General features: G+C 38.1%; 1 protein-coding gene across 3 annotated transcripts in view; it reads right to left on the bottom strand.

Annotated features, from left to right (window-relative positions):
* The window catches only part of SPATA17 (spermatogenesis associated 17), a 92,862-nt gene that overhangs the window by 4,565 nt on the left and 60,471 nt on the right, over positions 1 to 27,826 (bottom strand). For all 3 annotated transcript variants that reach the window (XM_075445896.1, XM_075445900.1, XM_075445894.1), the window contains one exon: positions 16,935 to 17,070. In XM_075445896.1, coding sequence (XP_075302011.1) covers positions 16,935 to 17,070 — 136 coding nt within the window. The remainder of the gene's footprint in view (positions 1 to 16,934; positions 17,071 to 27,826) is intronic.

Below are 27,826 nucleotides of genomic sequence, written 5' to 3'. Positions count from 1 at the left end.
TCATATTCTAGTGATAAGTTTGCACTAACAGTGTTTCTTTCCAAACAATTTTGAGAGTACAGTACAATTTCCTGTAATATAAAAATGCACTTTGGAATGACATAGGAATTACAATTAAGTATCTTCTTGGAAATTTAATGAAGTAGAAAGTCAGATGCTTCAGACCAAAGCAAGAATATGCATAGAGCAGTAGCATATCCACTCACAGATTTTAAGGCCAGAAAGTATCATTATGTCCATCCATTTGCAGTTTCTGAATACACACTTAGGTAATTTCCTACAGCAAATCAATCAAGTCCATAATAATTATGAAGCTGTTAAGCATGTAATAAACTTGCAACAACAAGCTTACAGTAAACTTATGATACCTGATTTACAACTTTGCATAGTCCTTCTCTGTAAAGAAAAACTTTCATTTTGTTGCATAAACAGAGATTTGGTTGCATAAATGGAAACTAAATTTGCATTAGGTTGTATGAATGCACATTTCCTTTATAGATTAGGAGAAGCAGCTCATGAAGATGCTTCAAAGATGAACTGCATAACCTCTCTAATGAAAAGTATTCTACCTATAGCGGTGATTCAGAGCACTGAGTCCTCTTCCAAGCCAATCTAACAATACCAAAGACATGGTATAACTGTACAAGATCAACCACAACACCATTTGTTATGCAACAGGTAAACCAATCTGTGAAAGATTTGGATCTCTTGTTTTTGTAGTGCTGGAATTATATCTGTTAAGAAGAATCAATGGCAGAAAGAATAACTGAAAACTGCTAGAATCCTAATTCTATCTTCATGCCATTGAATAGTAGAAACAGTGAGCAAAATTCACTTTTCTTTAGCTTGAGATCAACATCCACAAGTATATGTCAAGATTTTAGAGTATGCAATGGGAAATTCTGCGTAAATGTCCATGCAGTAGTTAGGTCCTTAGCGTAGGGTAAGCCCACCGAGCAACCTTGCTTTCCCCATAAGGCTGGGACACAGCTCACGTGCACCCCTCACTGGAAAACCAGGTAGTACTGCCAAGTGCCGCTGTACAGCCATAGTCCACAACCCCCTCTGTTTAATACTAAGTGGTCATATTTAAGTATTCTCTATGATCCTAACGCTTGTAATAGTAAAATTAGAGTTTTAAATCGAGGTGTCATAGTAAGCCTTCTGACCTATTAATAGCCACAGAGGTCTCTAACAAGGAAGCAAACCAGAAATGGCAAGCTATTATACAATTAAAATGTTGATCCAGCTAACTTTTATTCTTAGCAAATTTATCAATACTGGTTAACAATACTTCCAACTAGTACAGGGCCTTCTGACATGACAAAATGAGTGTAACAACCCATTCTGTCAATACAACACAAATGTCATTTCAAGTGCTCAAAACCCACTAAGCTACCCTAAAAAAGATTGATTTATCTGCTCCAGTGTTTCTTTGGGGCAAACTTTTCTCACAACTGAAACCAATTAGTGGGCCTGGCACTTGTAGTGCAGAATGTAGGTCAGCATCAAGTAATAAAAAAGTATTGACTTTTCTCTGTCTGTAAGCAGCATGAAAGGGGTGCCATGGCCTTGTCGTATATGAAAAGAGCTCCATTAATTTCACTTATTTCAACCAGGGCTGTCAAATACTAATGCTTCTATTGCACTTTTCACACAAAGTACATTGACACCAATCCTGGCCCCAGTGAAACAAGTTTACAATATTTCAGTCAGTGAAAGGGGTACTATAATTTTTAATTCCCTGTTGTACATTTAGTCTCTTTAAGAAGCACTGCTCATAAGATCTATTGAGAGATATGAGCTGGGATATTAATAATGGCTACACACTTCTCCCCATGGGCAACAGAACCTATTTCTTGGGCATAAGTTCAACAGCTAATTAGCCATAAAGTTCAGGACACAGTTGTTTGGCGTAACTCTGTTTTTGTGGCTGGTGGGCACAGACTGCCAATTTTGCTTTCCGCTGTGGAGAAATAAGCAAAAACAAGGAATAGGTCTTCTGTGACTTAAGGCTATAAAATTGAAAAGCTAATGTGTTAACCAATTGGGTCAACTAGCCCCTTCAAATAAGAGATAATAACAAAAGCCTGGATCATGCCTTAGGGACTGGATCTCATTGTGTCGGCGCAGAGGTATTGACTTCCAGGGAAAAGCGTGCCTAATCGGAGTTCCCTGCGCCACACTGGACAAGTGACCACTGCTGTGAGGAAGGGGATGGAAATACACCTTTCCCTATTCAGCTTGCCAGCGCAATGCACAGGAGGAGAACAAGGAGCCATCATCTATCTCCTTCGACTGTGTACTACTGCTACCAATTCTAAACCCTCTAAATTTTGATCTTCTGGGTAAGTGCAATGAAAAAAACGCCTGTGCTTCCACGAAGACTTTATGAGCTTCTCCATATTTTGGCTCAATGTAGTGGTGGTCAAACTGACCTAGAAGGCTATGATCCTATTTCCCTCTATTCTCTGCAATTTCCCTCTTAAACTGCCTGTCTTTTTTTTTTTTTTTTGCAAGTGAAGTTTATGGTTCTTCTTGACAAGCTTGAGGGCTCTGACTGTGATGTCTAACTCATTCCCTAATTACCTCCTGCAAATGCAAACACCATCAACAACAATAAAACTCTTTGATTTGAAAAGACTGGGTGACTATGGTAGAAAGCTATTTTCTACTTGCTTTAATGACTTCATAAGTGCAAGTCTTACTCTTTGAATCAACTTGCTATTAGATCTTAAAATAAAATGATATTGTATAGCCATCATAAAAGAAAACTTCATAACCTTCTGTGTTACGCTTACAAGTTTTTTCTACTTGTTAGTTTTAGTCTTTTATTGATATGATAATGTGTTGTAAAAAAAAATCAGGAAATTATGTTCACAGTAGGAAATCTAACAACACTATTTTAATATACTGTCTTCCAAACAGAAAGAGAAAACATTAATTGCTGTTTAATTTATTTAACATACTTTTCATTATTACACATTTTCATGGAGATTTACAACTATCAGTGACTCCTACACATTTCAACTTTTGGAATTATAAATGAGGAAACCAAACTCAAACAGTGCTTGCTAGAAATTATGAAAGATTTCTAATTATGGTTCATGAATTTGAAAAACCACTGATCTGATAATCACATCGGTTTAGATACTTCCCACGTGATGTGTCCAGCAGAAGCAGCACAGCAGTGTGTGCTCCTCTGTGACAGCCTAACATGGAAATTCTAACTCTATTATGTTATATTAATATATTATAACTCTAAATGGTGACAATCCCTTCCTCTAATATTCTGTGAAGGAATACTGACGTTTGCTTTCTCAGCTCAACAGCTAAGCTGTGCTAATTTGTGCTTTGGAGATAACTGGCTAACAAAACTCCAGCTCTAAAACTTCTTGTCCTCATCTGTACAAGGTAGGAGTGGATGTGTTCTAGCCTTGAAAAGAGCCTATTTTTTCTCCTGCATGGTTAGAAGCAGTTTGGACAAAGGAACAAAAGCACATCCCACTGTACAATTCCATAGCTGCACAAACTAAGCAATGACATGACAGAAAATAATTATGCTTTTGAGAATGCAGTGGCTAGAGCCATTGTACAAAGAAAGCACAAATATTTCTAAACGAATAGGATAGTTTGCAATAGCTGTTGATTAAGGATTACAAATGCATTAATTTTTATGGTGCTTTCTCACAAGCAAGGGCAAATTATCTATTGGTTTTGATGGGACTTTTGAGCAAGGAAGAGCAAAGGAAAAAAAGGGAAGGATTTGGTCCAGCAAATTACTTCTTCCCGTAGGTATTGCCTCTCTAAAACTAACATGGGATCTGAAACTAGCCTGTCCTTTTTGTCATGTGCAATATAACCAGCAATGAAGATTTGTGGTTTGAATTTGCATTTGTTACATTTACTCAGTACCCCGCAGTCATTGTGGTTGCCCAAGGGTAAGGAAGGGTGGAATTCCCAGCTGTACCCTCTAAGTCCATTTATTCCATTTATTGATGATCTGCAAGCCAGACACTGTCTGGTCCTTCCTCCCAAACACATACTAGCTTTGCAATGCTTTAAAAGAAATATATTATCCTTTATAAACAACTGTTCAGATAATGAATTTATTTATGTGTATAAAGGTAATCTACTGAAGAAGAATAGATCACCTTTATGTAGACATTTTTCAGGTACTTTTAGACATATTCAGAGCCAGTATCAACATTAAAAGCATAGTTTGCCCCACAGAAAGTTACAGTGCACACTGTACCATACTTTAGTCAATGTTGTGAAACAACATCACCCAAATTCTGTTCTGAATATCTGTATTTGAACTAAAATTGCCAAAGATAGTATTCTATTTTTTCAACTAAAGTGGCTTTTTTCACAAGTAAATTAAATGAAGAAACCAAATGCGAATTTCGCCACAAGCTGTTTCATACATTGATACCCTTGAACTTTACTGAATCTGGGCTAAATAACAAATACGCAGTTGAGTTCAGTCAGTATTCAGAATCCCAAGAGGTGTTTGTTTGCTATTGTCATGCAAATGTCTACTTCTTGCAGGGTATTCTAATAAAATATTTTTGAAAAGGGGAGTAGATGTTCATCTTGATTTATTTAAGGTGTATAAATAACATTGCCAAGTATGAAAACAGACTGACGAGTAATACATAACCCTTTGATGAAGTTATTAAATTTGAGGTGGAACTATGCCTAACACTACATTCCTGTGTACAGAAAAATACAGAGTGTCTCAAAAGCATCTGAAGAAAAAGGACATTTTTATCGTAGTGCTTGTATTTCTAAACCAACTCCTTGTCCTGTCCATTACACACATTCGGCTAGCAACAAGACTTGTATTAGAAAATAATGCACTTAGGGATAAGTATCTTGACTTATGCCATTTATAAGCTGTCCCTTTCTTTGTCTAATCTGTTCAACCACAGCATTCTCCTTTCCAGCTGAAAATAAGCCAGTGCCAAGTGTTGACTGCCAAGACAAACTCAGAATCACTTTTAACCTGCTGGACTAAAGCCAGAAAATGTTTAATGTGCCAAGATCAAGTTGCAGCTATCTCTAACTTGCCCAAATCACGCCACTAGGAGTTAAGGAGGAAAAATTCAGAGCTGAAATACTCAAGTGAAACTATTTTTCACCTTATCAGGTTAAGTTGTATCTGCTTGATTCCAAATTCATTTAGATCCAGTTAAAAAAAAGCACATTGATTGCAATGTATTTGGCATATGCAGCAAAAACAGTACTCCCGTTAGATTTCATCTGGTTTGACATTATTCTGGATGATGCTTTCAAACCTGACTGCTTTCTGTGATGAAATGACTAGATATGCAGATCAAAGGAGAACAGTGGACGCTGTCTAGATGAGCTCTCGCAAGGCTTTCGGCACAATCTCCCAGAGAATCCTTTTAACCAAGTTGGTAAACTATAGCCTAGATGTGGAGACTAATAGGTGTAATAACCATCTGGAGTATCAGGTTCAAAGGGTAGCAATGAATGCTTTGTACTCTAACTGAAACCTGGGTACAAATGTATTTCCTCAGGTGCTATCTTGGGACCTATCTTGTTTAATAACTTCATTGGTGACCTGGAGGTGGAGATGGAATGCACTCCCACCAAGTTCACAAACAACACCTAACTAATGGGTGCCACTGCTACACTTAAGGGCTATCATTCAGAGTGATATAGACAGGCTAGAGGACTGGCCTGACAGAACCTCACAAGATACAGTATGGACAAGTGCACCTGGCACAGGCTAACCCCAGGAACAAAGCAGGCTGAAGGTTCACAGGCTGGGTTGCAGTTCTGCAGAAGAGGACCTGGGGGTTCTGGTGGGCAACTAGCTAAACATGAGTCGGCAATGTGCCCTAACAGTGATGAAAGCCAAAGAGAAAAACAGCTTTCCTATTTTGCAAATATAAACTCTTCAGAAGAGACTGAAATGATCAAACAGGAAAAAGCCTTTCTCATTTTGCAGGCAGCTTACTTTGGAGATCAGCTAACACTAGAAAAGCTACTCATCTCCCATCCAGTGCTCATAAATGCTCTCAGTAATCAACAAAATTGGAACAATAGCTCTTAGGCTAATGACTATTGTTATTTTTTATGTCTGTGTTTATTCGTACGTTATAACATATCTTTCTGTGTCATCTTTTTCTTCATTTTTCAATGGCTCTTCTCTTGTGTAAATCCACCAGTTCTTTGATACAGTTCAGGAATTGCATCAGCAACACTGATTACTCACTCAGGTGCAACAGATTTGTTTTGGCATTGACATGAAGCTAGTTCTGTCAAACTGCTGCTGATTAAGAAACTTCAGGCAGAGGAACAGTTGATATTTATAGCCAAAGATTATTTTGGATTCAAGTGTTCAGATAAATGAAATGGATTACACATGTTAGCACAAATTTAAAAAAATAGATTGTTGAACATTTCAAAAACGAAAATCATGCTGTCTTGGTTCTGATATGAATACAAGTTATACTAAACATAATAACTTGTGCAAACATATTCTATGGTAGTACATAAGCAAAAACTCATTTTTCAGCTGGATAATGTCCAAAGTAAATTCCACACTCCGTTGTCCATACTAAGGGAAGAATTTAGCCTTAAACTTTCTTTAACATCTATGTCTTTAGTGTCTATGCAGAACGTTCAATGTATAGCTGAGTACTATTATATCTTATAAATAAACAGGAACTAGGAATTTTTGCAATATTTTATATGCTAATTTATTCATTGACAGTGTAGTAGCAATATAAGTTATACTGTAAAGTTTACCATACTTCTCTGAGGACTTTGGATTTGACCCAAAGTGTTGAAATTCTTTAAATAGCAACACATTTTGGTCTTCCTCCTGCCAAAGGCTTGGGCATCTGCAAGAACTACAAATCATGCCAGACTCTTTGAGTGATATATGGAAGACCACAATCCACTAGGAAATAAGCTAAGACCAACTCATTCATTTCATTTAGGTCCTTCAGTGGGATTTGAACCATCCAGCCCACAAACCATGTCTCATGAGATTGCAGTATACATCCAGCCCACAGTAATAATGATTCATATACATATATGTGTATATGCTTTATTGCTACCTTTAGCTGGATTAAAAGCAATATATCAAATTTTATATTTCTGCTTCTTTTATTAGCTTTCTAGTACTTGATCAACTGATAGAGGTAATAATGAAATGTTTTTTTATAAACTGGAGTTTGTAAGTCCTGTCCTGAGAATGTAATATTTCAAAAATAGCCTAAGCTTTGGGGAAAAAACCAATTACAGAAACAGCATTAAAAATGCCAAGCACTGGGCAGAAGCAATTCTGGATCAGTTTAAAAAAGTGATTGATGAAACTCTAATCTGAGCTGAAGGAACAGTTTCACGACAAGCTGTGACCATTCCACACACTTCATTAGCTGCTATAATTAGCCTGGTGTTTCAATTTGTTAGAACTGGTGGGGACAATTTTACTCAGAATGCAAACATCAAAAACAAGGGTGCCTCAGACTTCAGAAGAGGCTGATGAGAAGCTTTTCTAGTCTTTGTTAACTAAAAGATTAATTACAGCTGATGGGAGGCTGTACTCTGATTGTCACTCTGTCTATGTGCATTACTTTTAGCATTAGAAGAAAGACATGGTTGACACTACACTGCTCAATCAAGCAGCTTCGCATTAGCGTACAAAGTCTGTTAATATGCAATGTTTTTATTGTTTTTCTTTTTCTTTTCTCCCCCCCTAAGTTTGAGACTTTCATACCTAACAAGTCATACTTTAAATGAGCAGGGTATTCAGCTGCTAATGATAAGCGCTTACCACTTATGCTGTCATTCCTTCATACAACTACAGGTGAGAGATCCTAACGTGTCTCAGAGTTACTGGCTGGGAATATTAATAGTTCCTGTTATCACAGGCAAAATGTAAATTCCTACTCAAATAGTCTCTTTATGGAAAACTAAAACAATAGAGTTGTGAAACAGATACTGTGTGCATCACAGCTTTTATATCTTCTCCCCTTTACTTTAAGTACTATTACCTCTGTACATTAACTCAAAGTTTGTAGGGTTATGTGAATGGAAGTGAAGTCTGAATTTGAAGTGCAAAGGTTATTCCTGAATAGTTCCATAACTCTCATCCAGAATCTCAACACATGGTAATACACCTACTCACAAATAACTCCTTATGTGGATCTGCCTTTCAGTGTCCCTACTTGTTTTATGCTGAGATCAACAAAAACTATAAGAGAAGAAAGAATATAGCTTTTTATCTCTATCACGGTGGAACATCCTTTTAACCTGAGTTTATAAAGGGCATGTTGAAACCAGCTCTTCATTGCATTAAAGGAATAAACACTTAAGTGTATTCCAAAGTGAGTATCATATTGCTATTTAAAATGGGGCAAATGAGTTCAGAGTTGATTAGTGACATGAATTTTCAAGAAAGAAGCAGTAGCTACTTACGTCAAACCATTAAGACCACAAGCAGTTTGTAACACAGTCTCTCACTTACTCCACCATAAGTGCACAAAGCTATCTTTTACTGTGATTTTTCCTATTCAGGGAACGTAGACTACTCTAAATTCCATTTTACTGCACTGAAGTTCTACTGCTCTAAGAAGAATCTACTCTTGCTCTCTGGAGAGATCATCAAAACAACAGAAATTTGCTGCCTTTCTCTCAGCTTGGGCATATAGCCAGCATAACCTCTTAGAACCCATCCAGAACAGATATAGGTATTAATAACATTACAAATTATACAACTATTCAACCATAATGCGTCAGTGTGACAAAGCATGTCATTCAGGCATCATTTTAAGATGCAACATTCTGTAGTCCTAAGTGTATCTGTTGCAAGAAGTCACCAGAATATGTGCTTCTGATCTTAGAATTCAATTTGTAAACTCACTAGAAACGTCCATTTAAGGATTAGATTAAAAAGTGTCTATTTTTCTGTGAAAATGGGTAACACTATTTTTCCTAGAACATTCTTTCTAAATAGCATTTATCTACACATTGATTATATTCACTATGAGCCAGATCCTTATCTGATGCAAATTAGTGAAGCTCTATGGATATATCTCATTTATACTAGGGGCTGAGGATCAGTTGTCATACCTGCATTTTTCAACAGTTATATAGATCATGTAATTTGTAGAGGATTGTGAAAAGCTTTATATTACTTTCATTTCAATTCTACTTAATCAGTACAAACAAGGATTAGGTAAGAACTGTCACATAATAAGTAGCTTGCTTTTGCAGGTATGTTCCATAAAGAATTTTAAGAGACCTCAAAATATAGCCTTTTTAATTCAATATTGTGGCAAATGAATTGAGTTGAAATACATTACGTTTGGCAGACATAAACAAATCTATTTCTAACAATACTGAACAGCCAATCCAAAACTGTCATCAAAAGGCAAGGGCAAGCACTTCCCAGTTCAGTGTGAGGACTTTCAACTCCAACAAAAAAAATAAGATCCAAATAGTGAACACCTAAACCCAATATCAACAAAACAAATCATGTGTAACTTCAAACTCTACCATTTCCAGCTCAACTGATTAATTTTTTTTTTTTTTTTTGCATTAAAAACTGTGTCACAAGTTACTGTAATGTACTGTAAGCACATACTGGAGGAATTGGTCAAGATACTCTATTTCTAAAGTGTTTCTGATAAAAAAGAGCCTTAAAATGTCTAAATAATATGTACAATGGGCATTATTTTGAAAGTTAAAACATACCTATATCTCCCTTAAAGAAATATTCACAAAGTTAGCTCTTACTAAAAAGCAAGGTTTTCTTTCATGCCACTAAGATACAAGTTACATTATTAAATGAGGAAGGTAGGCAAAGCAAGACATTTATCATCCAACAGACAAATGACACAGGATTGCTAGTTAGACAGTATAATAAGTACCATCTAATTTTCTCTTTCGAATCAATTTATTCTTCAAAGCCCTGGATCATCATCAAGGGACTGCATTTTCCCGTTGAGAAATTACAGAACTGAAAATCAGGTTTTATAAAATATTCAACTAGTTGCCAACAACCCCTTACAAATAACCACTAATATGAATTTTATTAGAATAGTGGTGACAGTGTCTTTTTTTATGCAAATAACTGAATGGTTTAACTCTTCTCAGTCACTACTTCTACTATTCCTTCAAAATCAGACCCTATAACTCATCAGTAACCTTCACCAGAAATTTTTTCCAGGCTTTCTTTTCAGCCTTCCAGTTATCTACAGATTCTTCTCAGCATTTAGTTAAACAGTAGCCAGGGGCAGATTTTCTATGTTTTAATTTGCTTTATAGTGTTTACTTTCCTTCTACACCTCAGAAAATAATTCTAAAGTTTGCTGATAGTTAATAATCATTTGCATTGCATGTATCAAGTAATATTTTTCAAAGGCAGCCCAGCAGTGGTGTCTAAAGATTTTCTCAAAGGCAACAATCTACAGCTCAAGAACTTTTCCAATGGGAACTCTGAAAGTGATCCTCATAACAAAATGTATTTCTGTAAATATAACACAGTCATTCAGTAAGAAACCTGAAAAGATCATTATGTCAACTGTCAAAAGCTGAAATTGTCATTTGCTTTCCTGGAAGACTGAATGGGTGCATCTTATAATGAGAGACACTTCACTGGAACAGGCTGCCCAGGGAAGTGGTGGAGTCACCATCCCTGGAGGTGTTCAAAAAACATGTAGATATGGCACTTCAGGACATGATTTAGCAGGCATGGTGGTGATGAGTTGACAGCTGGACTTGACGATCTTAGAGGTCTTGTCCAACCTTAATGATTCTGAGTCTGTGATTCATTCTAGTCCTGTGAATGTCCTGTGAATGAGAGGTAATGTCTGGTGTTCCCACTGTTAGATAAGACCTACTTCTGCCTTTTTAAATACATTTCCTTCTCAACAGTACATTATGACATTTACTAAAAAAAAGAAAAAAAAATCAGAAGTAGAAGTTGAAAAAGTGACATTAAGCCATAGTTTTTACACAGTTTGAGAGACCACTTGCTTATTAAGCTGGTCTGTGACATTAAATTGGGCAACAATGCTCTTCTGTACTGCCTAACCAGGTAGCCGAATGCCCAAGCTCCAAGGAACTTGCAGCTCTAAAGAGTAACGCTGCTGAGGGAATTTCCCTCTGTGGAGGCGGGGAATTACTCAAGTTGCTTTTTCACACGAAGATACAGCAGCGTTCTAACTTACAATGGTTGTTCAGAGAGCAGCCAATATATGCTACAGGGTAAAAAAGATAGACTTTTCATAAATATTATAGGATGCATTGCTGACCAGATCCTTGGGTTTAAATTATTTGGTATGGTGCAGGACTCAGGACAGGAAGAAAAGTGACAGAAAGCAGCCTTACCTTGGAAAGAGTTGATAACTCAAACTAAGGGTCCATTTGGAGCACCTGAATAGACACATCAAGTCATGCCAGCAATAATAATCACACAGGAGCCATGCCATTGGCCAGGGATTGCTGGAGTGCAACACACTTTGGCAACAACCCTTACTATTCCTGACATGGCTCATGAGGAAACCAGTAGTGTAACAAGCAAACTCTTACTATCATCTAATAATTCCTCTCCAAGAGAGTCACTTCTGGCTGCCACATTATGTCAGCTCTGCATTGCCTAGGAAAACACATTGCAGTTGGATGGGGAAATGAAGAATCTGTTATTCAAAATATGTGCTAGCTCTCTTCATTTTATATTAGTAACTTCTGTCACAAAGCATACTAGTTTTAAAAGTTTTAAAATATGTAATAAGGCTGATAGTACAGATGAACATTCATTAGCAAATATCTCATGGTATTAGAAAATATCCTTGCATAATCATTTTTTCCTAACTAGAATGAAAAGAAAACAAGGAAAGTCCTTAAAAAAATTTTCATGGAGTCACAATCTGAGAGAGGGAAAAAGTTTAAAGCTTCACACATACATTATACCTATCTCAAGTCCAATCACTGCAAGGTTAGGAAAAATAGAGCTGCGGTGAATTTAAATAAATTTCAGCATAGTCAGGGATGGGAAAGCATGAATAGCTTATCAAACAATTCTGCCACATAATGACATCATCCATGAGACACATGACTGTTGTATGTTGTTGGTCCTACAAGGCATGGAACTAATTTTCAAATAGAAAAATCACTTCCCCCCTCCCCAGCCTATTTTTCACTCACAATGATACTATACAAAGATAAATTTGCTGTGGAACCACAGGACACAACAGTCTCCGAAGAATGTGGAAGAAAATGTGTTGGCTATGACCATGTAGAAAAGACACACTCACTTTCTAATGCACTAACATTTTCAGGCCGTATTAGGTTCTCCTTGTGGACCTCTTCCCACACGTCTGGAAATTGGGGCCCTATCTAATAATGTGATTCCACTTGGGCCATAATTTGAGCAGCAATGAAAAGCACAGAGGCTATTGAACTTTCAGAGGCAGTAGACTATATAAAATAGGATGAATTCCTTGGACACACAGGGGGTTCTCTTTTTCATCATAGAAAGTCCAAACTTAGTCAAGTCCTGAGACATTCATAGAGATTTGATCTTTACAATCTTCTTTACGGTGGAAAGCTAGTCAAAGATCAAGATTTTTTTCCATAGTCTGTTATCTCTGTTATCCCAGATAGGAAATTTCTGACAGTTCTTGGACAAACAGCCAAATTTACACCTTGTGTAAATCAATGGAACCCTATACTTCGCATTATACTTAGAGCATAAAATTCTTTATATAAACTCTGGCTTAAAATACAAACACGCATTGGTGTTTACCTGTTATACATGTCATGAAATACTTAAATACTTCTGCAACTTCATATAATCTCAGTTGAAGGCAATCGCTGTCCAGCAAAATCAACTGAAGGTGTTGATTGTCCCTGTACACCAGCCTGTAATTCTCTGCCTCTGGTGACAAAGATGGAAGCGATATAATTTATATAAGGACCGACTATTGCCTGCTCTAATGGCTAGACAATACAGTGTGAAGTGTAGTGTTGACTATAGCGCAACTTCCGCTTCTCCACCAAAAACAGAATTGTGTTGGTGGTGAATTACAACAGCTATTATTCCTAGCCTAGGCAAGGCCATGACAATCAGAAATATTTGAACTTGATATTTGATTAATGCTGGCAGTATTCTGTAAGTGATTTCCACTCGACAACACCTAATTATTAAATTATTTTCCATTATTAATGGAATGAAACAATTCAAAACAAACAGCTAGAATAACTGTTTTGCAGGAAGCTCATAGTCATCAATTCATACATGTAGAAATCTTCCTAAAATTATATTAAGCTGGCCTGTTGAACTTGAAAGGCATATTTTATCCCAATCAATGCATAAAAGTAAAATTATCCTTAACTAAGGCATGTTTCTCTGCTGTACAGTTCAGCTGTAATGATCCCCACACACTGCACTTGCACATCAATTATGATAATCATAATCACGGTCGTTAAGCTGAATGTTCATTATTATCAGGATGCTGGTGACAGCAGATTCAATCATCGGGTGCAATGGGCAGGCAGTCACAGTCCCACCCAAGTTTCTGCAGACAGCGTTGTGCCACATTAAATCTATGATGTGTTCCACATCCCACTCCATTCCAAAAGCTGTAGACGGTAAAGGTCAACTTTATGTTCTGTGCAATATGCTTAGGTTCTCTAAATTAATTCTTTGCAGTACTGGGTATTTTTATGCTTTGTAGATAATAAAATTCTGTTTAGGGCCAAAATGCCTGTGCAAATAATGAAACAATGATGCAGTCATACTGTAATTCACCTATAATAAGGCATCAGAGGTAAAAATCTATCAGGAAGGAACATCTTAAAATGTCACTTCCTGAATTTTGCAAATAAGAAAACATTAAACTCTGTCATTAAAGTCATTTTTCTAAAATGCATATGCAAACTAATTCCAATACCAATTAAAGGCTGTAAGCTATCATTTATGCCTCAGTAAATATGAACATATGTGAGTGTTTTGACATCTGCAAGATTATAGTTAGTGTATTGGATCCCTTGACTGTCCAGCTACACTGGAACCTATTGTTGCAGATTAAATCCATAGTGACTGGCAAATTTTTTATATTGATACTTCTCACAAACTCTATCAAAGGCATTCCAAGATATTTACACATATGATATTAAACTTAAAATACACAAGCATTTTTATTTTTATAGTGGTTTGCAACCAGGTAAACTAACTAGATTCAGTTTCTCTAGAGGTATAGTATTTCAATTGCTTGTTTATTTTTAACGATGAATTAGAATATAACATTTTTTCCTTAAATCAGAAACTTCTTTGAAATGTAAATGGAATGAGAAAAATTTTCAGATTAGAATTAGATGAAAAGAAGAACTATTAACTTTTCCTCACATAGATATGTTAATTATGTTTAGAGGAAGTCTATAATAATACCCTTTCATTTTCCAGAAGAAATATAACAATGCAATATTTTTTATTGTTGTTCATTTTGCTTCTAAAGTAATTATGTAATTTACATACTGGTCTTTTTGTGACTTGAATTACAATGCATGCTTATAAACAGATGAAAACCTCAGGAAAATACAACTAGTACTTGCTCATGAACATACACAGGGAAACTTTTTAATGTGTAGTTTAAAAAAAAAGCCAGCTAATACTAAATACCACCTCAGCAGCTCAGAGGGGTCACTGATCCACTGCCCACTGAACTGACTCCTCGGAAGAACTTATGCAGCAGTTTGTCTTACCAGCAATGATAAGAGAAACTTCCCTAGTATAACACTGTCCGAAGCTGAATATTCATCATGGCAGGGTTATCAGCTATTCTTGTTGTAATAAAGTTGCACCCACAGAAGTATCACCTCACGGGAAACCCAAAGGAGGGTTGTGTTTAGCAGACAAAGTGTTCCGCAAAAATCTGATTTTTGGGGTAATATTTTGATACATGCCCTTTCACCTGGTGATTCATTAGAACAGGATAATTTCATTCGTAGCACTGATACATACACAGTTTTAATACAGTTTAGAAATAAGAAGGAGACAGAGAGTTATTTCAAATTTAAGAGATACAGAAGTATGACCTCACATCTGCCTATATGACCTTTTCCATTAAAATATAGTGAGGAGGTGGAGTTTTTTGTCTTGTTTTTTTTTCTGATAATAATGACCCATTAAAGCAGTAGCTAGGTCATAAATAGCTCTTTTCTCCTCTTATCTCTCTGTTTGGGTAAGCGGCTCCTAATTGAAGCTTCATATTGATTTAGAATTGGGGTTGCAAGGCTGTATGTCATGTTGGGTTAATGTATACAGCTATTCACCTTTAGAGATTTAGGTTGAAATCTATCCAAGATCACAGCTAAAGTGAGTTTAGTTGTTTCACTTAAGCCTGTAGCTTATGTGTTATATATATGTGATATAATATACAATATAAATATCTTTACATTGTTTGCTACTGTCATCTGAGCTTGATCAAGAACTGCTAAAGACTGGAAAAAGAAGAGACTTTACAGGACAAGATGAGTACCACCAGTAAGACTTTTAGATCTTTTTCATGTGTCCTACTTATGCTGTGGGACTTCAGGCAGTCATATCCTCCACTTACTGCTTTCGAAAGACAAATTCAGATCTTTTTGTTTGAATGTTGATCTTTGTTCCTTTATTTACAATGAGATTTAATTAGTATGTGTTAAAACACCAAAATTTTACTTTGAGCTCATTTTTAAAGCTTAAAGTTCTGAGAAACAATTCTTTTAAAAAATAATACTTCTCCAACTAGGATTCCTTAGAACTTGGTATATATTTACAAAGGCTAAGTTACTTTCAGGGAAATACGTAATCATATCTTCAAAATCCCAGAATTGTTTAGGTTGGAAGAGACCTCTTGAGATCATCTAGTCCAACCCCTCCCCCTCAGCTAGAGCAGGTTGTTCGGAACCATGTCCAGTTGAATACCTCCAGGGATGGAGACTCCACAACCTCTTCGGGCAACCTGTGCCAGCATATTTTCACCTTCACAGTAAAAATAAAAGTGCTTTCTCACATTCAGATGGAATTTAATGCATTTCAGTTGTATTCATTGCTTCTTTCCCTGTCACTGGACACTACTGAGTCTGAGAGGAGTCTGGCTCCTTCTTCATTTCCTCCTATCAGGTGTTTATACACACTGATAAGGTCTCCCCTGAGGCTTCTCTTCTCCAAACTGAAGAGTTCCAGCTCTCTCAGCCTCTCCTCCTATAAAAGATGCTCCAGTCCCTTAACTATCTTGTGGCTCTGTGCTACACACCCTATCAAGTCCATTATCTTTATTGCACTGGGAAACTTTCGTGTGATTATGGTAACTAATACAAATAGCAGCAATGCAAACATTACACAAACTCATGTTAGGACATGTTCTGAGGAAAATTACCTATTGTAGCACTACAAAACCCGAAATATGAGATGCTCCTGACAAAGCAGGAAGTTTTATGATACTGTCTTAAAATAAAAATAGCTATTTGATAATTTTTAGAATTTTCCAAAGAATGTAAGTAGTAAATATTTTGTTGTTTTTAATCAGGTGTTGCTATAATTTTCTAAACATTTATCTTCATGTACAAGAGTAAATATACAATCTGTCTTAAATTAGAAAAGGCAGTACAGCTAGAATAAAACTTTGCAAAACTCAAATAACGAAAGCTGTACTTAATCAGGCTTTTAAATCCTTATCTTGTAGGTGGGAGAGGTGTTGAATTTCCTCAAATTGAACTTACCAGAAAGAGAGTCAAGGAAACCTGACATCTTACCACATTAGCTCTAACTATGTGATTTAATAACACACGAGAAAGATTCCCATTGTATTCCATGATCTCTGGATCAGGCCCAAATTCACTTAGTTCTAATACAATGACAATCTAAAGAAGTAAACCATTCTTTAATTTTTACAGTGACTTACCTTGTCTGCTACCCACTTTTTAGGCTGTACTTCTCGAAAGTGTTTAACTCCGTAAGTTTCTTGGCCATATTTGCCTGACCTGTGAATTGATGGGTTGTACTTCTCATTTTTGTGATATGAAGAAAATGGGAGAAATCTGAAATTCAAGAATATTTAAAAATCAGTTATTCTCTACTCTAGATGCTACAGGATTGATGTAAATCATAGATCCCAATGCTGCAGGATGTGACATGGACACATCTTCCCATTATTTTCCACTATCTTCTTAATGTTCCCCCTCGGTATTGTGAGAGGATTACCACAATTTCTCCTATAGCTGCTTTTAAATTAAAATTAAACTTGGAGCAAAGAGATACAGAGTTTCAACAGGATAAAATGAAGATTTTCTGTACGAAGATATAGCTTGTTTCACTTGCATTGCTAGATTATTACTTTGGCTGTATCTGCACAACCAACTGGTGTGATGTGAAGAACAAGCAGGCTTCAGTTTGCTGGGATTTTCATGTTGACATCTCAAAACTTGTACTGAACTGTACAGCAGAGAAACAGTGCAGTCTGTGCCAGCTGTCAGTGGCAGGCATGCACCATGCACAAGCATAGAGCTCATTTCTGGAGAACTTCACATCCACTTTACAAGTCATGTAGGCCCCCAACACATAACCTCTACCTGATCATTCCATCAGGACAGAAACATTTCAAGCATGCCAGCAGTACAAGCATAAACCAATGCAAATTTTCATCGTAAAGAATCCTTCCTGTACCTTAAACTAGGTATGCATCCTTTGATACCTGTTAATAAGAGCTAAATAAACTGTACTCTCATTTAGCAGAATAGAAACTTATCCAAATAGTACTGTTGACTTTTATGTATTGGCAGATCACAAAGCAAACAAATTCTTTCTTCTGAATTCACAGATTGTGTACTTTACTCTCAAGTTATAATTACATCCTAATTAGCAATCTTTTGGAGCCTGGCTCCTTCACCTTTGGTCATACTGATGGTGGACTCCCTGCTTAAATAGTGCCACTGAAGAGTGAAGCTCCAGCTACCTGCTTTGGGCATGGAAGAGTTTTTCAGATGGAGATATCTACCTCTCATGGACAACTACAGGTTTTCTGGGAGGTTCCACAGTAAACTGTATGGAGGAAGGTGAAAAACATCTTACATCTAAAGGATCTGCAAGAGACCCTACAAAGATGTGTTATTTTGTTCTATTTCAGTTCATAAGAGAGTTATGAGAGCAAACCAGTACTTTTTAATATGAAGTAAAACCTTGTGAATTAAGTTTATCGTTGCTGGCATTCTGAAAAAGCAACATGCATTCTTTATTCTACAAGTGCAGGAAAATTATTATACAGTAAAATTAGAAATACATGATTCAGAAGTTTAAAGCATCATTTTAACTGTCGTGATAATAGGTTTAATTAATTAAAACCTTTTCCTAGTTGAAAGCTTTTCAGAATCCAGAGTCCCTAGAAGAGTTAGACAGCCAAACAAGTTTTTGATAAAGATGGGGATTAAAATACTTTGTCTCTCAGCTGCCACTGACTCAGAAAATCATTTATTTGGCCCAACTGATCCATCAGCAGCTGTTTGAGTATTAATTTCCTTAATTTACATTTCTTTCTTTCCACTTCATGAAAAGAAACTATTTTAGAATATTGCCAGCTATATCAATTTATTCTACCAAGTATCACAAACAAAAGTCATGTAAAGTTAGCGAGAGAAAAACACTGAGTTAGCAGACTTTTAAATTATACAAAGCTATAGTAGCATGTGTATACTCATGGGAAAGGACGCTCTCACATAAGACAGATTATGGTACTTGTAATGCTAATTTGCACATGGGATGGACATCACACGCACACAAAAATTAATGTGGCCCCAGTGTCCCAGAGAATACATCGAAGGTGCTGTGAGCCGGCTGCTCCACTTGCAGTTTTTATCACTTCTGAATTGCATTTTAATAGTACATTTTTCTTTTGTTCAGACATGAAAGAAAATTGGCTTTCTCAGGGGATTGGATAGCTGAGAAGACAAGGCTAGCAGTTTAGGGACTTGCCCATATATGCATAGAATTTAGTTGAGCCATAGCATTCAGAATTTAATATGAATAGTATGTCTGTAAAAATTATATAACAAAATAGCAAAAAAAATTCTTGAGGAAAGTAGAAGATAAAGTATATGATTATACTTTACCCTATAAAATTTCCAACACAGGAGTTTTTGTTTTACTGTGGATCAGTTAATCCTTGTCTTTTTGGCAAACAAGTGCTCAGAGTAATTTATCTTCTACCACTACTGTAAACAAAAAAACCATACATTGTAACACTTTAAGACACAACTATCAGTATGTTCTACATGTAGTTTAGCACAAATGTGATCTTCTGCATTCTGCTGCATATCTCCACTAAAAACATTAACTGGAGTATGTGCCATACAGCCTGGAGTGTATGTGTATGGCTGAGTAAAAAAAAATAAACCATCTATGAATTTTTGAGGAAGAACCTTGAACAATAAAAAATTATTAAAACTTAAAGGAAAGAACATTAAAAATATAATAGGGTATAATGGCATAAAGTAGTCTAAAGCAGAAACTTTTTTCCTTCTGTGTATAGTTCTGCTGTCAGAGCCAGGTGGGCAGATCCTTATAGTGGTAATAAACTACCTACAAGAAAGGATCATATGCTAGCAAAGTCTGCTTAAAGCAACTAAGAATTTTCATTACTCTATGTGAATAAGTACTTAAAAAGCACATTAAAACAGTTTTTTGTGCTAAGTAGGGTAACCAAATTAATGGGAGTCATACAACAGTCATTATACCCCCACAACCAATAATCATAGTAAAAAGCAATAGCACTGCAAACTGCTTCAGTAATGGTATTATGTTCTTTAGCTCTATATATACACCTGACACAGCTTTTCCCCAAATTAATGATAGTATGTGCTCTGGATGTGACAGGAGACAGTTATGGAAGGAGAGGAAAATTAAATCCAGACAATCATATGATGCCACTATCAACTGCACAAGTTTAGACCTCAATAGGTTTTTTCCACAAAAAGCTCACTCACAGGATACTTACATCTGGGTTTCAGCTTTTCCTTGCGATTTAAGTATAAATTAGAGATTCTTAAAGGTTTTCAGTAAACATGAAAGAGACAGGAGTAGCAGGATCAAAGAAGAGTTAAATTCTGTATTGATGTTTTATCTTGCCATAAAACATAGGCCTTCTACAGACAGCTGCAAGCAGCCTCACAGTCACAGGCCCTGGTTCTCATGGGGGACTTCAACCACCCTGACATCAGCTGGGAAGACCATACAGCTAGGCAGGCGCAATCCAGGAGGTTCCTACAGAGCATCCATGATAACTTTCTGATGCAAGTGGTGGAGGAACCAACAAGGAAAGGCGCGCTGCTGGACCTCGTGTTAACAAACAAGGAGGGACTGGTGGAGGATGTGAAGGTTGGAGGTGGACTCGGCTGCAGTGACCATGAAATGGTCGAGTTCAGGATCCTGCGTGGAGGAAGCAGGGCGATAAGCAGGATCAAAACCCTGGACCTCAGGAGGGCTGACTTTGCCCTCTTCAAGGAGCTACTCGGAGGAATCCCGTGGGCCAGGGCTCTCGAAGGAAGAGGGGTCCATGAGTGCTGGTCGCTCTTTAAACAACACTTCTTCCATGCACAGGAGCAATGCATCCCCCTGAGAAAGAAATCGAGCAAAGGAGGCAGGAGACCTGCATGGTTAAATAAGGAGCTTCTAGCGGAGATCAGGCAGAAGAGAAAGGTCCATGGAATGTGGAAAGAGGGACAGGCCACTTGGGAAGAGTACAGAAACGTGGTGAGAGCATGCAGGGATGCGACGAGGAAGGCCAAAGCCCACCTGGAACTGAAGCTGGCAAGGGATGTCAAAAACAACAAGAAGGGCTTCTTCAACTACATCAGCAGCAAAAGGAAGGCTAGGGACAACGTGGGGCCACTGCTGAATGAGGCGGGTGTCCTGGTGACGGAGGATATGGAGAAGGCAGAGCTACTGAATGCCTTCTTTGCTTCAGTCTTCAGTGCTAAGACTGGCCCTCAGGAATCCCAAGCCCCGGAGGTAAAAGAAGAAGCCTACAAAGAGGACGACTTTCCCTTGGTTGAGGAGGACTGTGTGAGGGATCGCTTAAGCAATCTGGACGTCCACAAATCCATGGGCCCCGATGGAATGCACCCACGAGTGCTGAGGGAGCTGGCGGATGTCATTGCTGAGCCACTCTCCATCATCTTTGAGAGGTCCTGGAGGACAGGAGAGGTGCCCGAGGACTGGAGAAAGGCCAATGTCACTCCAATCTTCAAAAAGGGCAAGAAGGAGGACCCAGGGAACTACAGGCCGGTCAGCCTCACCTCCATCCCAGGAAAGGTGATGGAGCAGCTTACCCTGGAGGCCATCATGAAGCAAGTGGAAGAAAAGAAGGTTATCAGGAGTAGTCAGCATGGATTCACCAAAGGGAAATCATGCCTGACCAATCTGATAGCTTTCTACGATGACATGACTGGCTGGGTAGACGAAGGGAGAGCCGTGGGTGTTGTCTACCTTGACTTCAGCAAGGCTTTCGACACAGTCTCCCATGATATCCTCCTAGGGAAGCTGAGGAAGTGTGGGCTGGATGAGTGGTCGGTGAAGTGGATAGAGAACTGGCTGAATGGCAGAACTCAGAGGGTTGTCATCAGCGGCGCTGAGTCTAGTTGGAGGCTGGTCACAAGTGGTGTCTCCCAGGGGTCAGTACTGGGCCCAGTCTTGTTTAACTTCTTCATCAACGACCTGGATGAAGAGTTAGAATGTACCCTCAGCAAGTTTGCTGACGACACCAAACTGGAAGGTGTGGTAGATACACCAGAAGGCTGTGTTGCCATTCAGCGTGACCTGGATAGGCTGGAAAGCTGGGCAGAGACGAACCTGATGAGGTTCAACAAGGGCAAGTGCAGGGTCCTGCACCTGGGGAGGAACAACCTCATGCACCAGTACAGGCTTGGGGTGGACCTGCTGGAGAGCAGCTCTGCGGAGAGGGACCTGGGTGTCCTGGTGGACGACAGGTTAACCATGAGCCAGCAGTGTGCCCTGGCTGCCAAGAAAGCCAATGGGATCCTGGGGTGCATCAAGAAGACTGTGGCTAGCAGGAGGAGGGAGGTTCTCCTTCCCCTCTACACTGCCCTGGTGAGGCCCCATCTGGAGTACTGTGTCCAGTTCTGGGCTCCCCAGTTCAAGAAAGATGAAGAGCTACTTGAGAGAGTCCAGCGGAGGGCTACGAGGATGGTGAGGGGACTGGAGCATCTCCCCTACGAGGAGAGGTTGAGGGAACTGGGCTTGTTCAGCCTGAAGAAGAGAAGGCTGCGAGGGGACCTTATAAATGCCTACAAATATCTGCAGGGTGGGTGTCAGGAGGATGGGGCCAAGCTCTTTTCAGTGGTGCCCAGTGACAGGACAAGGGGCAATGGGCACAAACTGAGGCACAGGAAGTTCCGTCTGAACATGAGGAGGAACTTCTTCCCTCTGAGGGTGACGGAGCACTGGAACAGGCTGCCCAGGGAGGTTGTGGAGTCTCCTTCTGTGGAGATATTCAAGACCCGCCTGGACGGGGTCCTGTGCGGCCTGCTGTAGGTGACCCTGCTTCGGCAGGGGGGTTGGACTAGATGACCCACAGAGGTCCCTTCCAACCCCTACTATTCTGTGATTCTGTGATAGTTAGTATAACTCAAGCCTTTTCAAAAGTTGATGATTTAATGGGAGATGAACTTTCCCTGAAGAAATAAATTTTAAAATGAAAATTTTTTTCATTTCACCCACACAAAAGCTTGAATGAGAGATATGCCAAAAACACATTGAAGACAGAGGGAAAGAGTTGGAACCAAAAATGGGAAACTATCCCAGGTTCTACAAACAGCAGTATTAGACATACACAACCTGAGGGAGGACCAGGACGAAAGCTGGCAGTGCCGATGGTAATGAAGGCCAGCTGTGCTGTTGCCAGGACCATGCTATGCTGAACCTAATTAGCATCAAGACCTAGAAACATCGACTTTAGTAGCCAGTCCTAGACCTGACAGCTGCTAGTGGCATGTATTTAAATTTCAAGAGACACCCTAGATATTTGTTGTTAACAAAAATAAAAATTGCTTTCCCTCTCCCTTCACTCATTCTATCCTGCATCACCCTGCTACTATTAATTTCATCTTCCTAATCCTTCTTTTCCCCATGTTTTTACCCCCTCATGATCTTTCTTCCTGCATCTCCTCAACTACTATTTCTTGCCTCCGTTCTGTCTCTTTTATTGTACCATCTTTCACTGCTGCAATAGGAGATGGAAGAGGCCTTCTAGATGCTGAACTCATTTCAGCTGGATCGACTGAGACGATACAAGCAGCAGCAGGTACTGGACTCTAGCATCTATGGCAATGTGAAAGGAGAGAGCAGCAGCACGGATAAGGAAGGAGGATTTCTCAGGTGCATCATTTACTGCTGGGCAGCAGTGGCCCAGCGCTATATGGTACCTACCAACAGGACACAGCTCAGAGGCGTTCACTTTTTCCTGAATCTAAATGGCAGCAAAAAAACAGAGTGGTCCTTCAGTACATTCTCTGGACCTGCCTAAGAGGCAAAATCCCAGCAGTCTAGCAGCGCAAGCATGTCATCCTGATGCCACAAATGCTTCAAACTTTACCCAGGCTTCTCAGAAAAAAACGGCAGTAGATGTACTGCCAGACTGCCATACAAGCGGCACTACCAGAGCACAATAAGAAATATTAAAACCAGAGAACTAGAAGGAATATTCTGCTTACATGGTTTTTCAAACTTTCAGAATATTTGTATGTAGTGTACATTTTTGTAATTTAGTAGTAAAAATACTACCAAAATCTGAAGTCTAAATGTGTGATAGTGTTATTAAATTTTTATCTAAAGTGCATCTATGCAATAGGAATTCAGCTCCTGGTGGTCTTCATCTAATTAAAATAAAACAATTTTATCTCACTTTGAAAAAAAAACCGAACAATTAGCTCCAAACAAACTATGCTTCTCTATTGGGAAGCTGTGAATCTTTTATCTATTTTTTTTCTCTAAATAAAACATGAAATTATTTTTAAGCTTTCAAATTTGCGTTAGGCCTGAAGTGATTTCTTCATCAGATCCAACAGTGTCTGTCTTTTCACTCGGGGAACAAAGGAAGAAGCACAATGGTTTTCCATAGCAGAACAACTGCAGCAAGGCAGCCATTATTTAGTTCATAATGAGTGCATATTAAAATCAAAGCGTTATTTACAAAAATAAAGACAGAATATTTTATTTAATATATCTAGTCAGATTACCCTTAGCACAGTATATTTGTCATAAGAAACTTACTTTGGGTATATTATTACAAATATTGTCTACAGTAATATACCAAATACATACTTTTTCAATAAATTATCAAACACTTTTATCCTAATGTGAGTTTGGAAACATAAGAATCCTCTGCCTGTTTTTGTTTAACCCTTGTCTAAGATAATGTGAAGTGGCAAAGAAAAGCATAGTCTAGTTCTTGTAGGAAGTAAAAGAGATCTCTTCTGCAGCAAATTCCGGAACTTCTTAATTATACACAGACTTATTATCTGTATCCCCAGTGTTATAAAATAGCAGAACTTCATTAGAAAAATTAAGATGGAAAAATGAAGGTGCTACTTTGTAAATTTCCAGTGGAAATTAGCTGGAAGAAGCAGAGGAATACTGGATCAAAAGAGGGTAATCATGCTTAACTGTGCCCTAGAGCACCCGCATGTATAATACGATTTGCACAGTAACTACCTCTCCTATTACTGCTTGTTTGGAGTATTCTGTGTTAATGGGGTTAGCTAATTTAGTATTTTAACTTAAAAAGACTCTGCTGATTAATAAATGTTGCACACTGTGCTAGTAATTAAAATAAATGGAAGAGTTACAAATAGAAGTTGAATTGTTAAGAAAACATTATCTGAAAATATATGATAATCCCTGTTTATCATAATACAATAATAGTCCGGAAAATATGCAAATTGCTGAAGTTGCAAAGCATTTGAAAAACTAAATATAATTTGAAAAAAGTTTTCAGATGTGTTATATTTTATGACATAAAACGTAGTAGCCATTTTCACTGCAGCTAAATCAGAAATACAGTAAAAGATGTTATAAATGTAGAAATCAAAATATTTTTTTAAAACTTAAAGCTTACCAAAAAGTTACTGTTTTTTTAAATTTTATTACCATTAATACCAGGCAGCTCATAACACTGATGCTCTCCAAGTACAGAGCTTATTTAGCTCATTAACTTCTCTGTGAGTGCAGCTTTCATGCGCAGCACCGTGCAGCACAGAAGCACCTAAGCTGGTTCTACAGGAAAGCATTATCTCGCTGAGAATAAGCCCATGAGGAGCTTGGTAACTGCAATGTTCATGCAGCGTGTGAGAGGCCGGGTGCGCAAACATTGTGCTCCGCTGCACACAGGTGAACCAGCGTGTTCAGGACTAGCTTGGCTATCTCCAGTACAGCACTCAGCATGGACATGTCCAGAAGCTGAGATGACTCGCCTGATGTCACACCAGAAGACAATAAATCAGGAAACCTCAGCCCTACTGTATTGCCAGCTTATCCCTGTTCAATCACCACATTGCAAGTCATTCTGATGTATGTTGACTTCATAAACATGTTTAAGAGCACACTTTGAAGCATGAGGCATATTATGTGATATGGATTTCAGAAAAGTTAATGAAAATAATTTACATTTTTGTTCTCTAGAAAATTAGGCCAGCATGCAGCTGCATGCAACTGAGTAAAGAACTTTTCATGCTTGGTGATCTAAATCTGCTGCATCCAGCAGTTGGTGTCTCAGACTAGACACTAGTTGTTTAAGTGGCCAGCCTGAAGGAGTCCTGTTGTCATTGCTATCCAAGAGGAGGGGGAAATCACTTCATTTGTATGAAAAATAGCACAATAAGGCAGTAACAGCTTGAATTACAGGAGAAAAAGGAATCATTCTTATTAGGCTAGATTACCCAGTTGCTCTTTTAAAATACAAAATTCCAGCAGTTTCTTTAAGTAAGCAAAATATTCTCTCTTGCTTTAATTTGTACTGGCTCCACCTGCCTCAAACTCTCCCACAGCTTTTTCATTTATTTCTGCATCTTATCAGAAGCAAAAACTTTCTCAGAGCTTGAAACACTTACAGAAAACATATTACCACTGTAAAGAATCCTGACAATCAGAGATGAATGGGAATTCTGAATGTTGTTGGAAATTGCAGGCATACACCAACAATTTTTCTGTCTTAAAAGATATCACACAATAGTTGCTCTGGAAATATACAGATCAAGGATTCAGTTTGTCTGTTTATGCAAACACAAGCTTTCTCAACAAATGCCAGACACTTCCACTGTTCATTCTCTCATTTTCTAAAATAGAAGAATAATCAGCATAGGAAGCACTACCAGGAAGAAATGCAGTCCCAAAGTACACAATTACATAGAAAGAGACAGAAATTTGTCAATTCATAATAGACATTGCTGAGAAAAAAAATACTGTAGAATCCGAGTAACCCTTTGCTGACTTCTCCCTGGAGACTGGCATCCCACACAGCAGCTGCAACATCACTAGCGAGCGTTAGTCCTGGTGATGACCTGCAACTCTGTCATCACCTTTTCAAGGTTACAGATATGACCCTTGCATGGCTGGTTGAATATGAAGCACAAAAGGAATGATCACAGCCTGAAAATGTATAATACACTATGCATTTAGAGTGCATGGAGCTGAGAATCACTCGTGTTAGGACACTGCTTCTGTGCATTAAGGATGGCACTAAAATGCTTCCTTACCCTAAGGTAAATATAGACCCCGATCAATTAATATCTGTCAAGGCTGGAGACTCCAAATTTAAACTGTACCAAAGCTTCACAATTCACTCACTGAGGAGAGTCAGTAGAATGTTTATTACAAGATCTGACCTTCTGAAACTGTTGACACAGTGATGTCTGGGGTAAACCTCATCAAACAAAAACTGGGCAGTATAGTCATGCCTACACATGAAGGGCATCATCTATTCTCACTTGGAACGCAACAGTCAAAATTTGTTCAGTGAAAAGAACACTTTAAATGAGAGGTAGAACATTAATCGTTATCTAGTGGGTTGGGTTTTTTTTAAATTTCATTGGCAGAAGCTAGAAACAAAAAAAAGGCCCAGATTTAATCTGAGATGTGCAAGTTAGCTGGTTAAAGTTAACTGCTTCTCCTTCACCCCAATAAATGAAAGAATACAGAGAGGAATAGAAGACTGAAGTACATTTTTACTTGTAACTGAACTCAGTTACATTTTTGGTATGAAAGGAATAGAAGGTACTATATCTCATTTTTGGCACCAAATATAAAAGGTAACATTGCCTAAAAGTGGAAAAGTAGCCAGACTAAGAGGTTTTTTTTTTTCAAACTGTGTTTGAGTAGAATTTCCATTTAAAGTCACTGTTAATATTAAATCAGAGAAAATTTGAGGAAAACACTCCAATAAAAAATAAAAACCAAGCCATGCAAATGCAATTGATTCTGGCATTCTTAAGTACCAGTCCTGAAGCTGACACACAGCAACATGGAACTGATAGAAAATCTTGAAACAGATCAAAGACAGCAAAGCTTCAAGTCCCAGTGAATCAGTGGATCACAGGCTGCTCATGAGGAAAAGTGATTCTTTTCTGTCCTGAATTCTGGTACTAAAGTGTCAAAGGATTGCCAAGAGCAGTGAATTCAAGGGAAATGTTGACAAAACATCTTTTTTTCCTACTTAACCACAAAGCCTTAGCAGGTGACTTAACAGGCTTAACAAAAGAGTTCCACCATGATGAGGAAAGAATTGGGAATATT

This window comes from Opisthocomus hoazin, chromosome 2 (genome assembly GCF_030867145.1).
Source record: "Opisthocomus hoazin isolate bOpiHoa1 chromosome 2, bOpiHoa1.hap1, whole genome shotgun sequence".
Taxonomy (NCBI): Eukaryota; Metazoa; Chordata; class Aves; order Opisthocomiformes; family Opisthocomidae; genus Opisthocomus; species Opisthocomus hoazin.
This window is presented reverse-complemented; position numbering and strand designations above follow the sequence as displayed.